The sequence below is a fragment of the Clupea harengus genome, chromosome 15 (assembly GCF_900700415.2).
Source record: "Clupea harengus chromosome 15, Ch_v2.0.2, whole genome shotgun sequence".
Lineage (NCBI taxonomy): Eukaryota > Metazoa > Chordata > Actinopteri > Clupeiformes > Clupeidae > Clupea > Clupea harengus.
Window position 1 is genome coordinate 10766938 of NC_045166.1, and position 14340 is coordinate 10781277.

The window sequence follows — 14340 nt, forward strand, 5'->3', positions numbered from 1 at the left end:
GACTAAGTGCTGTTGCATCTTGGGCTGTTTCAGTCGTCTGGGCTGTCAGATTGTCTAAATACAGTTCAGTTTTGTTTTATCGAGGTACATCTAGTGTCTTTATTTTACAGATTGTGGCGAGGTATCTCATTTGGACAGCTCAGCATTCGAGTCGAAGGTAGTGCACGGCTGTACGGAAGAGGGCGCTCACCACTACTCAATTCCGAGAGGCCAACAGAATGAACAGGGCTGCATTCTACTACTGTTGCGTTGTAGTGGAACAATTTCGACCCAGTCGAGAGTCGGAAAAATACACGCTCAGACAGAAGACATGAAGTAGGCTACTTATTATTAAATTCAGTGTTTAAAAAAAAGGTTCTCTATTTATGACGGGCCATTATCAGGTGGTCTAGACTGTTCTTAGAAATTAGTCTTTTGTGAAAGACAACGATTTTATGCTATAAAAATGCAGCCTATGCGTTTAATAGCTAAACTTTTAACAGAGCATTAAGATTCTGACCTCTTCAATTAATCAGACAGATAATGTGTTCAAATACACCTGTAGGGCCATGAAATTTGCCAGCCTAGTAAACCTCTTGAAAAAGGTTACGGGGAAGTTAACACATAAGAGAAATAAAACACACCAATCAGTTTGAACCTGATATTATTTTATTTTTCATTTAATCAATTTTTTCAGAGGAAGAAAAAAACATATGTATATTTAATTAATTAATTTAAACGAACACCTTCAATTGTGTCTACGTCAATTCAGAGGCTAGATAAGTTTTTTGGAGACACTCCGCCTCCACTTCTGTGGTTGGCTTAGAAACGGTCTTTACCCAAATGTAAGAACACGGAGGGGTTTATGTGAGTGGTTTATTCAGCTGCCAATCACAGGGGATAACCTCAGCGTGCAGTAGCTGCGAAAGATATCAGTTGCTGTGGAGTGATCTGTCGGAGGGAGAGTGTGTTGTAGCTGGACCATCATCTTGCTAATACCACGCTTGTAAATTTTGCATGTCAGGAGCGGAGGATCCTGTCGCCGGTCAACGGCTGTTTTCCATTTTTGGCATAATATTCCGTATTCCTAATTAATCAAAGGCATGTGGAATTGTGGAAGGATTAGGAATTGGCTTTTAACAGCGTGCCTGCTGTTGACGATATGGACGAGGGTAAGAGCACTGCTGCTGTTTTCGAATATAATTTCAAATGATTTCATGATAATCAAAGTAACCTGGAGTCGAAAGTTGATGGGTGTGTGGTGTGTGATTGGTCTTACCATTTAACAAAAATGAGAAATTTCATATTAATCGATAATTGAATTACGCAGCCGTCAGTGAAAGCATGTGATCGCACAATTTGACTGTCAACGTTGAGATGTGAATTCGAAGTAGCACTCTGCTTGCTGTCATATTTGACCGAAATAATTTGGTCTTAATTTTATGCAGGAGTTTGAAGTCTAATTCAATTGCCTGGTCGTTTGCTGTCGACACTGGCAGCGGGGAACCTCAATTTCTAAGCAAGAATTAGCTGGCTAAGTGATCTCAAATTTATGAACCTAAAAACCTTGGGCTATGTACAAGGTAGCCCAACGCTCCACGGTGTGACACAAAGCACAACGTTATTAACGTTAGCTAGCAATCGACACTGATCAATCTTAGCACTGTAAATGGTTGATCAACACTTGCTAATGTCTGGTCGTTTGCCATTGGGTCTGTTTTTATTTATGCATGCCACTGATTGAAGCCTATTGTTTTAGTTGAGTAATTTTTGCTCCATTTTAATGTTATTTTTAGGTGTCCCAGTCCTCGGGCTATTTCGAGCTGCAGCTGATTACCGTACAGAATGTAAACGGTGAGTTGTTGGACGGGGAATGCTGCGATGGCTCTAGGAACTCTCAGGATCTGCGTTGTAGCCGGGACGAGTGCGATACTTACTTTACAGTCTGCTTAAAGGAGTACCAAACAGAAGTCTTGACCACTGGACAGTGCTCGTTCGGCAAAGGATCTACTGAAGTTCTCGGTGGAAATATTATTTCTTTCAAGAATGCTAAAAATAATCCAAATAAAATCAACGAGTCTGGCAAGATCACAATACCTTTTCAGTTCGCCTGGCCGGTAAGTGGTATTTCAATACTTTTGCATGTTTTAATGCAATTATTATTCTAGTCAATCATAATTTCATGAGAGAACCGGCTGTTATTGGTTATTGAGAGAGTGTGTCAGTGCACCATGCAGCTACGGTATGCAAATGGTTACTGTTGCGGTGTTTAATTTACTCTTCATACATCAACCCAGAAAAAGAGGAGCCATCTATTTTCTCGGGATGCGTATTTGTGAAAGAGGGGGCGGCGATTGAGTGGGTTTCTGTAAACCACTTCTGCAGCTATTCGAGTTGAGCGCACGTTATTTTTTCAGTAATGTATGCCAAGTCTGTAGTTAACCTAGATATAACTGATGCACATTATATGGTAACAGAAACCCGTTCGCGAGGCGAATATTTTGTGCTCGTGGTTGGAAGTGCATGTGAGGTGATGGTGACGATGCGTAATATCCCTGGAACTGTGGCTGTTGCGATCTGCTGTTGCTGTCTGTGGCGGCTCGGTGGCCCCGCATGGCTCAGCACTGATCTGACTGCGGGGGATAGCTCGTGTGTCTGTGTGTGTGAGTAAGTGACTGGTTGTGGCGATGACCATATTGTTTAATGTCTGTCGTATGTTTTGGCAGTCGTGTTGACCGCCAACAAGGAACTGACTCAGATCAGTCACAGACTAGTACACGAACGCACACGCACAGCCTCTTAAATTCTACCAGTGTGTGATATATTTATAAGGCTAATTCATGTATTAATCAGGCTCGTCCTGTGCAGTATTCCACGAACTGTTCACGTGATCAGCGCCTGTGAGCCAAGTGTGCACTTAATGCAACAAAAAGTGTCAGTGGCGTGGCTTGGGTTGATGCAGTTCATCAGATACCTGTATTACACCTGTACAATCCTCAGCTACAGTGATAGGTGAAACCTGACCCTTCGGGCTACCACTGTCTTACACAATTACACCAGCACCTCTGGAACCTTGCATGATGCCACACAGTTGAATGGATGAGTTACCAGCATCAATATCTAATGTCAGATGCAGCCCTGTGTGTTGCACGCTGACATAACAACTTTAGAAGAAAAAAACTTGTGTAGTATTGACTGTCAGAGCTGGACAGTTGCCCGGCCTTGTACTAGAGAGCTCACCTTGAGGCAGTCATCTGCAGACCGTGGGTGCTTCAGTTTAACTGCTCTCTCCTTTGATGGTTCCTGATTTACAATAATTGCAGTTGCTGGTTAATGTTTAACGAGGTTATCAAACAGTAATGCAACTTACAACTGCCCCCACAATCACCACACACACACACACACACACACACACGTACACAAACCCCCACCCTACCCCCCTCACAAATCCATCAAATTAGGCTTGTGCACCTGTCGTCGTAGCCTCTCGCTGTTTACTTTCATCAAAGCAGGATGAACGACGATAGCAGTTTTGGTGGTTGTCTGGTCAGCTTGTCGTTCTTATCATTTTGCCAGTTTCTCCCATGGCGTCACTGATACCAGTCCTCAGTTTGGTCAGTGCTTGCTTGTGTGCGTGTGTGTGTGCGCGTGTGTTTTTTGTCAGACGAATCCCCAAGATTGAGTTTCTTGTCTTGTTTGCCACGCCGGGTCGGCAGTTCCGGATGCGTCCCCTGGAAGCTAATGAAATTGCTGGTGGAATGTCTTCCGACCACCGCCCCCCCCCCTCCTCACCACCTCGCCCTCTCCATTCTCCTCCCCTACGACGTGACATCCGGACATCCGTTTGATGTGCACTCACTGTAACTGCATATGGCCTGTATTGTAAAGGGATATCTTGCACCTCTTGCTAGCCGTGGGGTGCGCGGGATAGGGGATGGAGGGAGGGGGGGGGGGGTGAAGAGAGGTTTGTCGAGGGCAAGTCTGCCACCTGTTGGAGGGCAGACTGTATTTTCTCATTTTTACCAACCCCCCCCCCCTCCTTCCTGTGCTCCCGAGGTGTCTCAAAGCAGGTCTTAACAGCGGCCCCAAGAAAGAGTGTGTGTGTGTGTGTGTGTGTGTGTGTGTGTGTGTGTGTGTGTGTGTGTGTGTGTGTGTGTGTGTGTGGGTGTGTGGGTGTGTGGGTGGTGTCTCTAAGCATGGCTTGGGGATTGCAGGCTCAAGTAGACCGGGTAAAGGGAGCCTCATGCCATCATCACCCCGGTCAGCTGTCAGTCTGAGTGGATGGGGGGGTAACTGTATCTGCTCAAAAGCCTTGTTACGGCTGACCTGTGTGTGTGTTTGCGTGTGGGTGTATGTTTTGCGTGTGGAGGCCCGTGTCCCAGTTTTCTTTTACCTAAGTGACGCAGATATGAGACGAGCGAAGCCCGCAAGACGGACATGTTTGGCTTTCTTCAGGAGCTTGGTGTGTTACATTCGCTTTGACAAGGTTTTCCATGTGTTATGTGTTCAGTACCTGGAGGACAAATACTCCTAACTTGTGTTGTAAGTGAAGTGTCCACCTTTTGTTGACAGCTGGCATTTGAACTTGACTTGAAGAGGGTGTGCCGGCGTGGAGCATATGAGGTCACTCCCCTGCGAGCCGCTGAGTGAGCCAGCGTGTTTGGAAGCAGTATTTCACGTCAGGAATGCCAGTAAGAGATGGCGAGGGCAGATTAGACGAAAATGCAGAGATCCAGTGTAGCATAACCACCAAACTGCCAGTGTCTGTCTGCTTTTGGTCTCTCTTTCCTTTTCTATCCTCCACTTCCTCTCCTCTTATCTTTTCTTTCCTCTCTATCTTCTCTTCCTGCTCCTCTCCTTTTCACTCTATTTTCTTGCTTCCCTAATGGTTTCAAAGTGACAAGAGATAGAGTTTTCTCTCTCTCTGTCTCTCTCACACACACACACACACCCACACACGTATACACTCCCTCTCTCCACCACCCACACCACTGCACTACTCTAAACGTGGTGTGAGAAAATCAGTCTGGGCGGTAGAGAGACAGCAGCTGCAGCCGTCCGTCAGGGCGAGGGGGCACAGCGCTTCAAGGCTAAGCAGCAGCGTCAGCCACACCTGATTGGGAGCTCACAAGGGCCGTTGCTAGGAGACCGTCACAGAGGCCTTTAGTAAACAATTATCTGCCGTCCTCCGTGCTCTTCCAACACACACACACACACACACACACACACACACACACACACACACACACACACACACACACACACACGGTCCCCAGCCAGCCTTCTATTGGAGCTGCACCACTACTCACCTGGGAAAGATGGGTTAAGGGTTTAGAGGGGAGGGGGACTTGGTCCATTCTCATGATTACACCATTGATTGTGTAATTAGCTGGTCTCAGCTGCCTCCTGTGCTCAGCCTCTTTCCCCAGCAAAGAGCAGTAATTGTCCAGTCTAACATTAGAACAGGTGGCCGGTGAGGGTGATTTGTGGGTGTGTGTGTGTGTTTTAGGGTGGGGGTTGTTGGATTAGAAAGGACCCTGTCATGGTGGAAGCACTCTCTGTATCTGTGGATGTTCGCTAGAGTTAGCAGCCTGTTGGCGAGGAAATTGGACGTGAAAGGAAGCTTAAAAAAAAAAAAAAAAAAAAAAAGCTTGATTTTTAATCACGGGTCTCGGGGAAACGCACCACTCCAGTTAAATGGAATAATCCATCCACAGAAGTGGGTCTCTGCTCAGAGACTGAAGGTCAAATCAAGGCCATTATGCCGCTTTAATGCAGTCAATTAAAATACGAGCTTCGCATTTGGCTAGAAATAAGCCTCAGCTCCTAGATGAATGTAGTGTACTTCACTCGGCCATTCTGGGGAATAACCACCCCTGTTTCACAGTACAATGGGACATTAATGGGCTGGAGCGATGATATCGCCGAAGCATCCTTGATCGATTTCCTTTTCCCCTGGGGGGGGGAGATTTACAGGAAGTGTGTGATCAGGGAGAATCTGTAGGTCGATTTGTGGTTTTCTTTCTCTGTCTGGCTCTCTCTCTCTGTCTCACTCTGGCTCTGCCTTGCTTTCTGATGTGAACAAAATAGCTTTTTGTCTGTCACCTCAATAAACATTTTCTCTCTTATGACTGGGGGGGGGGGGGGGGCTGAAGTGGGAAGGAAGGCCAGTTAAAGGCTGCATTTTCTCCCTCTACACCATCAACTCCCTCCACCCCTCCAACCACCACGGCGGCGGCGGCAGTCATGTGGGGGTTATTTTTAGGAGCTGAGAGACTGGGCCAATTAGAAGGCGATGGGCCCCGGGCATTTTTCTCTTAATACATATATAACACAATCTACTAGGGCTGGCTGCTGCCCCACCCTCCACCCTTAGCTGCATCATTCAAGTCGGATGTTTCTCGTCCTCTTCCCCTGTCCCAGTCGACCAGTCCTGAGGGACAGATGGAGGGACGGAGTTACTCAGCAGGTTGTCCCTCCTTGCCTTTATTCCTTTTCTCTTTTCTCTTTTCTCTTTTCTCTTTTCTCCTAACCTGCAGCTGCCAGGAAGTTGGACTGTCCTCCCAGTCCTCTTCCTCTGCCCTGTGCATGGTTTCTTTAAGGCATCGGCTGAGTGGTTTCGATTTAGACAAGGTGGGCGTGTTTTTATTATCATTACTTGGAACACGAGTATGAAGTCCATACATTTTTTTTTTTATGGAAACCACCAGCATGTGGTTTTATGCAGTCACAAAGAGGTCGTTGAGATAGAGTACATTAACCGAATGGCCAGGAAAGACTTTAGTTGGGTTGAATGTTTGTTTGTTTTGTGGTTGTTGTGTGGAGATTGTGTCATGTTGTTCTAAGCCACTGTGAACTCAAGCAAGCACATAGGACCTGGGACAAAAGATGCTCCTTAAGTGTGTGTGTGTGTGTGTGTGTGTGTGTGTGTGTGTGTGTGTGTGTGTGTGTGTGTGTGTGTGTGTGTGTGTGTGTGTGTGTGTGTGTGTGTGTGTGGGGTGTGGGGGGGGGGGGGGGGTTCCATTCTTCTCCACCAGGAGTAAAGGATGAACATTTGCCCACTGGGGCGTCAAAGAGAGAAGTGCTCCCATTAGGTTAAATGCACTGGGCCACTGGTGATGGACATAATTGTATTGGGTGATTTATAATTGACTTGCTGTCTCCCTGGAGGGAATGGGGGTGGGGGGGGTTGGGATTAGGTTAGCGATTGGCTGGCTCCTTTCAGAGGGCCAGCATGGATGTTGGTGGGCCAGGCCCCTGTGGTGTTTCTTTAATAAGACTAAAAGCAGAGTGGAGGATGAGGGGACCGGTGGAGTAGAAAACCAGTGAGGAAGGAGGAGTGTGGGAGCCGGTCATGAGGTGCTGGGAGGTCCACTTCGTTTGAAGGGGCTTTTTTGAGGTAACTCAACCGTGTCAGGGCTTCGTCCTTGGCGGAAGCATCCTCAACACTCCCAAAAACCTCCTCCTCCTCCACCACCACCTCTCCCACCTGGCTGTCATGGTGGGAGAAGTCCCATATTCCGTGTTTCGCTCTGACAGTTTCATTCCTCTCTGGCTGTTAATCCTAGAGGTGCAAGGGAAGGACCTGATTGCATTGTCACAGTCCCCTTTATTTGTGTCTTGTTTGTTTGTTTGTTTATTTATTTATTTGTGTGTGTGTGTGTGTGTGTGTGTCCTTCACTAATGCCTACCGTGCTCGCCCACCGGGGCTTAAATGAAATGAGTGCAGGTGCAGCTGTAATTAAAGTGCATTACGGCCTGCCTAGCGTAATTCCCTCTCGACTCCTGAACCTGTTTGAAATGGTAATGGGGCACAGCTTGTGGCTGCCGCCGCTGTTGCTGCTCCTGCTGCTGCGATTGCCGCCGCTGGCCTCTGCTGCTTGGGAAGCCTGTTGTGGGAGGGGCAGGGGGATGGGGGTGGGGATATGGGGCACAGAGAGACTGAGGGCAGCATGTCAGGCCAAATAGATGGGGATTGTCGCGGTCTTGATGGTGGGTCTGGTAGGCCGTGTGGCAGGAGCCTAGGTTGTGACGTGGCTGTGTTGAATAACCGAAAAGAGTGTGGTGGTAAGGCCTTGGTTGGTATGGTTGCACTTTTCACGTCCACAGATACTAACGTAATCGTGTTTAGTAATAGTTTCTTTCTCCCTTTGTTTTCTAAAGGCTACCAGCTTGGCGTCTGGTTGTGATATGCTCACCAGTCCAGTAAGTTGGGGCTGTTATGTAGGCCTGTGTTCATCACAATAATTCCATCTTGTTCCATTTATATGAACTTGATATGCCTCGCTCAAATGTGGGATAAAGAATTAGAGTGTGTGTGTGTGTGTGTGTGTGTGTGTGTGTGTGTGTGTGTGTGTGTGTGTGTGTGTGTGTGTGTGTGTGGAGCTGATGTAGGCTGGCTCCTCTGGGAAGCCCAGTGTGCCCACCTTGCAGGGGAGGCGGTAGGCAGGGAAGAGCGAGAGAGATGGAGAGGGAGGGAGAGCTGCTGGGCGAAGGCCTGCCTTTCATGTGAGTGCGTGGTGCCCCTGCCTCTCCCCTGCAGCCTTCACTGTGCCCTTCTCCACCCTCCAGTGAGTGGGCTAACCATGTGCTCCAAGAGCCTGCTGCCTTTCTTTTCCCGGACGCTGTTTGGTTCTCTGCAAGCTATTCAGTTTTGATAGTCCTGTTTTTATCCCGTCCTAGCTATTTCCTCTAGCTCTAGTCCCATTTTTTTAGTCCGTCTTACTTACGAGCTTAAAATTGGGACATTGTTTGACTTGGATGGGGTGTTGCACTTCTAACAGGAGTTCAGATGTGAGTTACGGAAAGGCTTCCTCTGTGTGAAGACAGTCTCTGTCTAATATGACCACTCTTTCTCTATCCCTGTTCTCTCTCTCTCTCTGTGTCTCTCTCTCTCTGTGTGTCTCTCTCTCTCTCTCTCAGTGCATTAGGTTGTGCTAATTCAGCTCTGTGCAATTGTTATACTAATGTGTGCGTTTGGCATACATGGCAAGGTGTGCGCAGTCAGACCTCATCGCTTTAATTGGTAGCCGTAGGGGAGGGGTTTGTTGTATTGTCAGGGCCTCGTTAATGACTTTCGTTGGCATAGCAGCAGAATGCTAAATGGGCCGTGTGTGTGCATACACGGCGACGGCGGCATGCTGGCCAAGCGGTTGGTGTTAAAGCACCACTCAGGCGCATCTCTTGGCTTTATAGTGCACCTGTGACTGCTCCTGCCTGCCAGCCAGCCCCACCCCACCCCCCTGTTTCCCAGCATTCATTCTTACCTCTCTACTGTTGTCACTTTACGTGTCATAACTGCCCCTTTTGTGATCAGTTAGCTCTTTTTCAATAGCTGTTTTTTTTCCAGAAGCAAAAGAGCTCCACGTTCAGCATGTGGTGCTGTTGTTTTCTCTCCTTTCTTTCTTTTTTTTCTCTCTTTCTTGCAGCACATATATTCTTCCTTGAAAACCCAAACCCTTGATCCTGGGGTAAAAGAGAGAGAGGGAGGAAGGGAGGCGCCCTCCACTTGGAATATCACTTACCAGCTTGGGGCCTCGAAGAGCACGTCGGCCTTGGTGTCTTCTCTTACCTCCCAACTCGACAATGCTCCTTAACAAAGCTATTGTCCGCCTTTGTGCCATGAAAAGCTTTGGCAAGGGCAAAAAAAAAGGGCAATTGTGGCAGTCGAAACAAGAGTCCCATCAAATGTCCTTGTTTGCAGAGAGGTCACATGCTTAAGGGGACTTGAGGGGGGGAAGCTGTTGTGAGAAGGGTTTCCAATGACCAAACGCTCCCAATCGACACCGACAAGACAACCTGCTTTGGATCAAGGAAGGTTTTCTTTGGTTGTGGTTTATTGGGTGTGTTTTGTTGGTTGGTTTCTCTCCCCCCCCCGCCCCCCCTCAATCTGATTTCCTTCTTCTTTTCCTCCTTCCTCTTTTTCTGGGCTTTGCCCCCGAGGGATGATCGCAGGGATGGTGTTGTCAGTGGGGGGGTGGGGTGGGGTGGGGTGGGGTGGGGTGGGGTGTCTTGGGAAGACCTGGAGGAACAAAAGCAAAACGTTGCCTTTGAGTCATCCAAGCTGATGAGAAAAGGTTTCTCACAGGCCCTGTGATGGGGGCGATTTAACTAAGCCTGACACCGTCCACTGCACAACCAGTCCCCTCACCCCACCCCACAAACACACACTCACACACTGATACACTCACACACACACCAACACACTTAATCCGGGTGGGGCTAGTCCGAGAGCAAATGTCACCACTCTTTCCCAGTGGTTCTCATAGAGCCGACCCTTGCCATTCTTTTTTTTTTCTGTTTTTCACCCGTTTATCTTTGATGTCACCTCATCTGACCCTCGACACTCTTACTCCCCCCCACCCCTCCTGCCATTACCATGCCTAAAGACACAGTCTCTGTTGTTTCCCCCACTGAAATTGGATGTAGCATTCGTAGGTCCGTCTCTTTCTTTTACAGAGAGCTGAAAGCCCAAAGGTTCAAGTGAGCCATCAAGAGATGCCCCCCCGCCCCTGACACACACACACACACACACACACACACACACACACACACAGACACACAGACAAAAGGCCCAGATGTGTTCAGAGGGGAATTCCTGGGTGCGTCCGTAGCTTGTCATGCTCGCAGTAGCAGCGAAAGGGTAGCTCTGCCACTCCGGAAGATGGATGTTTGGGGCGACCTGTCCGCCCTCCTGCAAAGGCGTCTGTGTGGACATCTTGGTGCCCGTGGGAGGACAGGATTGTCCCGAGCGTTTGGGTGATTGATTGCGAGGTTCCCCTTTTACTCCTGTTGTGGAAAGACAGGGGGGCGTCCTGTTACCCCCAAAAACTCACAACCCTCTGGCCTTTTCGGGGGGCAAGCTCCTGTCTCGGCGTGGCTTGAGGCCAAGTCTAGACTCCAGTGACAGGCACCAGCCCCTTGTTATGCGGCTCGTCTAGCGCAGCGAAGGACCACTGAGAACAAGAAGACTCATTAGCCACGATCAGGGCTCTGCCTCTGCCATCCCTGGGGAGAACATGGAATGCCAGATTCGTCTTGTTGACCGCTTGATGGGATCCGAGCCCCATAAATCTACTCCGCTAAAGGAGATGGGCGGTTCTTACCCGTTAAAGTGTTAAATTAACCAGTTTGCCGTCCCAGAGGAGGCCTGTGCCCATGCATGGATACGTGGCTGAATAGAACTGGAATTGCTTTGACCTCTCCGACTGCTGTTATCCAGGCTAAATATCATTAGGGGGGAATTCTGTCCCTGCTTAATTGAATGTCTCAAGCCAAGTCTTCATCCTCAGTGACACCAAATTCGTAGGCTTCACCCTCACACTGGTTGCCGTTGTAGTTAAAAATTCACTCCAGGGTGTGTGTGTGTGTGTGTGTGTGTGTGTGTGTGTGTGTGTGTGTGTGTGTGTGTGTGTGTGTGTGTGTGTGTGTGTGTGTGTGTGTGTGTGTGTGTGTGTGTGTCTGCTTTGCTCCGTCACTGACATATTTTGCCCTGCTGACTAATGACTGGGGAACAGCCTCATCTCATTCCTGCTTGGCAGCACAAAAAAGCCCTTCAGACGGCCATAATTGGGCCAGTGGTGTCACACATTTGGCTGTAATTGAAGGTTGTATTCGGCGTCCTTGAGCATCCTTCTTCGTCCCCTCCCCTCCCGCCCTCTCGCCTAGCACCTCCCCCCCCCAACCCCCCTCGCCGGTGCCGTCCACCGTCTCCCTCCTCGCAGTCAGAATCGGCCTGTCCTGCTCAGCCACAGAGTACCCAGAAAGCCGGGATTGACATCCCAGATTAATAAAGATTACATGTGGCGATTACTGGATGCCACAGGATGGATGCATGAGCGGCCTGCTCTCTCAAGGGCAATAAATCAGTGGCCGTCACTGGGATCAGCAGCACTGTGCTAGGCTGGGCTGGCAAGCCAGTCAGGGTTATTATGGTCTGGTGTGTGTGTGTGTGCAGTGTGGTGTCCGTGGTAAGGCTGCCGTCACCGAGGATGGCACTGGAGAGCGACTGATGGGCAGACATGGGGATTGAGTTGGCCGCTTACAGCTTGGCTCCTCTTGCGTCTTTTGAATGTTTCTTCGCTCTCCCTTTTTTCCCTGCACAGTGAAGGGAGGGAGGGGGAAAACAGAGGCCTTTTCAGACTCTTCCTAATGAACACGTGCATTGTTTTTCTCGAAAGCGGCATCGCCTTAATGGCCTGCTCTTGGCCGTGGCCTCCTCCACGAGGTCCGTGCGTGCTGCTCCTTGGCCGCGTGAGCAGACCTGATTTTGTGGGCCTCACCTCGACTGAGCCGGGAAAAGGGGAAGGAATTTGCCCTGCAGGTCAGCAAGGGGAAGTGTGTCTCTTTCCTGTTGAGCTATGCTCTCTTCTGAAGGAGAGACCAGGAAATGGACTCCCCTCTTGTTGTCAACAGCCAAGGATTGTTAAAGAAAAATGAGCAAGGTGCATTTTATCTTTTTTTTTTTTTTTTTTTTAATACTTACTTGCCCTCAGTTTTACCATCATGTACGTTATTTTCCTTCTCTCTCTCTCTCTGTCTCTCTCTGTCTCTCAGAATTTTAGTATCAGTTGAGTATCTGCGTATCTCTCTGTCTCCCTGTGTTCCTGTGAATGCAGTCTGGTATTGTGAGAGGTGGCCGATAGGGTGAAGAGGGGCCTGATAAGACGTGTGAAAGCTCTCAGACCGTGGTGCGTGGTGTGCTCTCTGGGTCAGAGCGACCTTCTCATGGGTCGCCAGGGCGAGAAGCCCTCTTGAGCCGTTACCTAGTCCAGCGACTAGCTTGTGTAACGCTCCAAATTCAGTTGAGGATGACTTTTGTTACCATAACAACCTAACAACCTATGTTAACTTTAGGTCACAGGCTAGTTTTGCTAGCGACTGGCAACCACAAATACGAACGCTTTTGCCACACATCCATTTTGAATGTAATTACAAAACTAGCATGTTACTGGAGTAAAAAATCAACAACACCATCATTTCAACAACACTTTCGAAGAGGTGGTTTACTATTTATTTGTCGTTGTTGTTGGTGGTTTTGAGTTGAGCAAGGTCATTGTGCAAGCTTGTCTTTTAGGTGAGTTTAGGAGCGGGGTCTTTTGAAGCGGTTCCCAGCCGCATTGATTAGAGGGTCCCCAGGGTCAGTCATAGACCTCTCCAGGACTCCTCTAATTTAGGCTCTACCCTGCAATCCCCTCACCCCTCCCCTTTCCACCCTTTACCGTGGGAACCTGCACCTGTGGCTCCCTTTTAGTCTCCGCCCCCCCAAGCACCTCCCACCATCTGCGGTGAATGACGGGCAGCTTGGCTTTTCCCGCCTCCTCTGTCTCCTGTTCTAATTTCAGTGACTGTCAAAGAAACTGCACTCTGACAAAGGCAGCAGTGGAGTTATAAAGATGTTTTGGGACTGTGCTTTATTTTACATTGTGAGTAATGATTGATTCGTTGATACTTCAGACAGGATTTATTTGTGTGTGTGTGTGTGTGTGTGTGTGTGTGTGTGTGTGTGTGTGTGTGTGTGTGTGTGTGTGTGTGTGAGAGGGAGACAGTATGTGAGTGATGGTTGGGTGGTGATGGTATGGGGGGGGTGAGAGGTCGCTCAGGGTGATGCTGTGATTGATGGCTGACCAGCACCTCAGTAGAGCAGAGCTGAGCCCGTGCCAAGTGGGTTGTTTGTTTACAGGTTGCCAGCCGAGGTTTATAAATATCGCCGTTATCAGGCCCCCCCAAGCCTTGCACACGATAAAGCAGCGGGACACCTAGAGGCCGGTCTCCTGAAACGCCTCCGATGAACCCCCACACCTCCACTGCTCGTGTGTGTGTGTGTGTGCGCGCTCGCGCTCTATCTTGAGATAATTTTGCTAAAATATGCTTGATCAGTGATGCGTGTTCCAATCTCAAAGCCACACGGAGAGACTGTTTGCTTATGATGTGGGACTTTTTGCACCACACACACACACACACACACACACACGCACGCGTCTGTTATGAGTGTGTGGCATTCTCACACTACTGTGCTATTGGAATGTTCCTGGAGAGCAGAGAGTGCTGCAGTGCTGGTGTGTGTCCCTGCGGGAGGTGTGTGTGTGCGTGTGTGTGCGCGTGTGTGTGCGTGCGTGTGCGTGTGTGTGTGTGTGTATATATGGGGGGGCGGGCGGTTGGGGTAAGATGGGATAGGATGGAGGCCTTTGTTCACTGGTCACCTCCCCCATTCCCTTTGTCCTCCATTTCCAGCCATTTGGGCAGCTGTCACATAATCCAGCTAATCAGTGACAGGGTGTGTGGGAACAAGACAACCGTCCTCGCGCTACTGTCTCTCTCAAACACACACACACACACACACACACACACACACACAGGCTT

At 48.9% G+C, this 14340-nt stretch overlaps 1 protein-coding gene across 1 annotated transcript in view; it reads left to right on the top strand.

Annotated features, from left to right (window-relative positions):
- The first annotated feature begins 853 nt into the window (after positions 1 to 853).
- The window catches only part of jag2b (jagged canonical Notch ligand 2b), a 56629-nt gene continuing 43142 nt past the window's right edge, over positions 854 to 14340 (top strand). The window contains exons 1-2 of the mRNA XM_031581087.2: positions 854 to 1151; positions 1776 to 2096. Of these exons, the coding sequence (XP_031436947.1) occupies positions 1083 to 1151; positions 1776 to 2096 (390 nt within the window). The 5' untranslated portion in view covers positions 854 to 1082. The remainder of the gene's footprint in view (positions 1152 to 1775; positions 2097 to 14340) is intronic.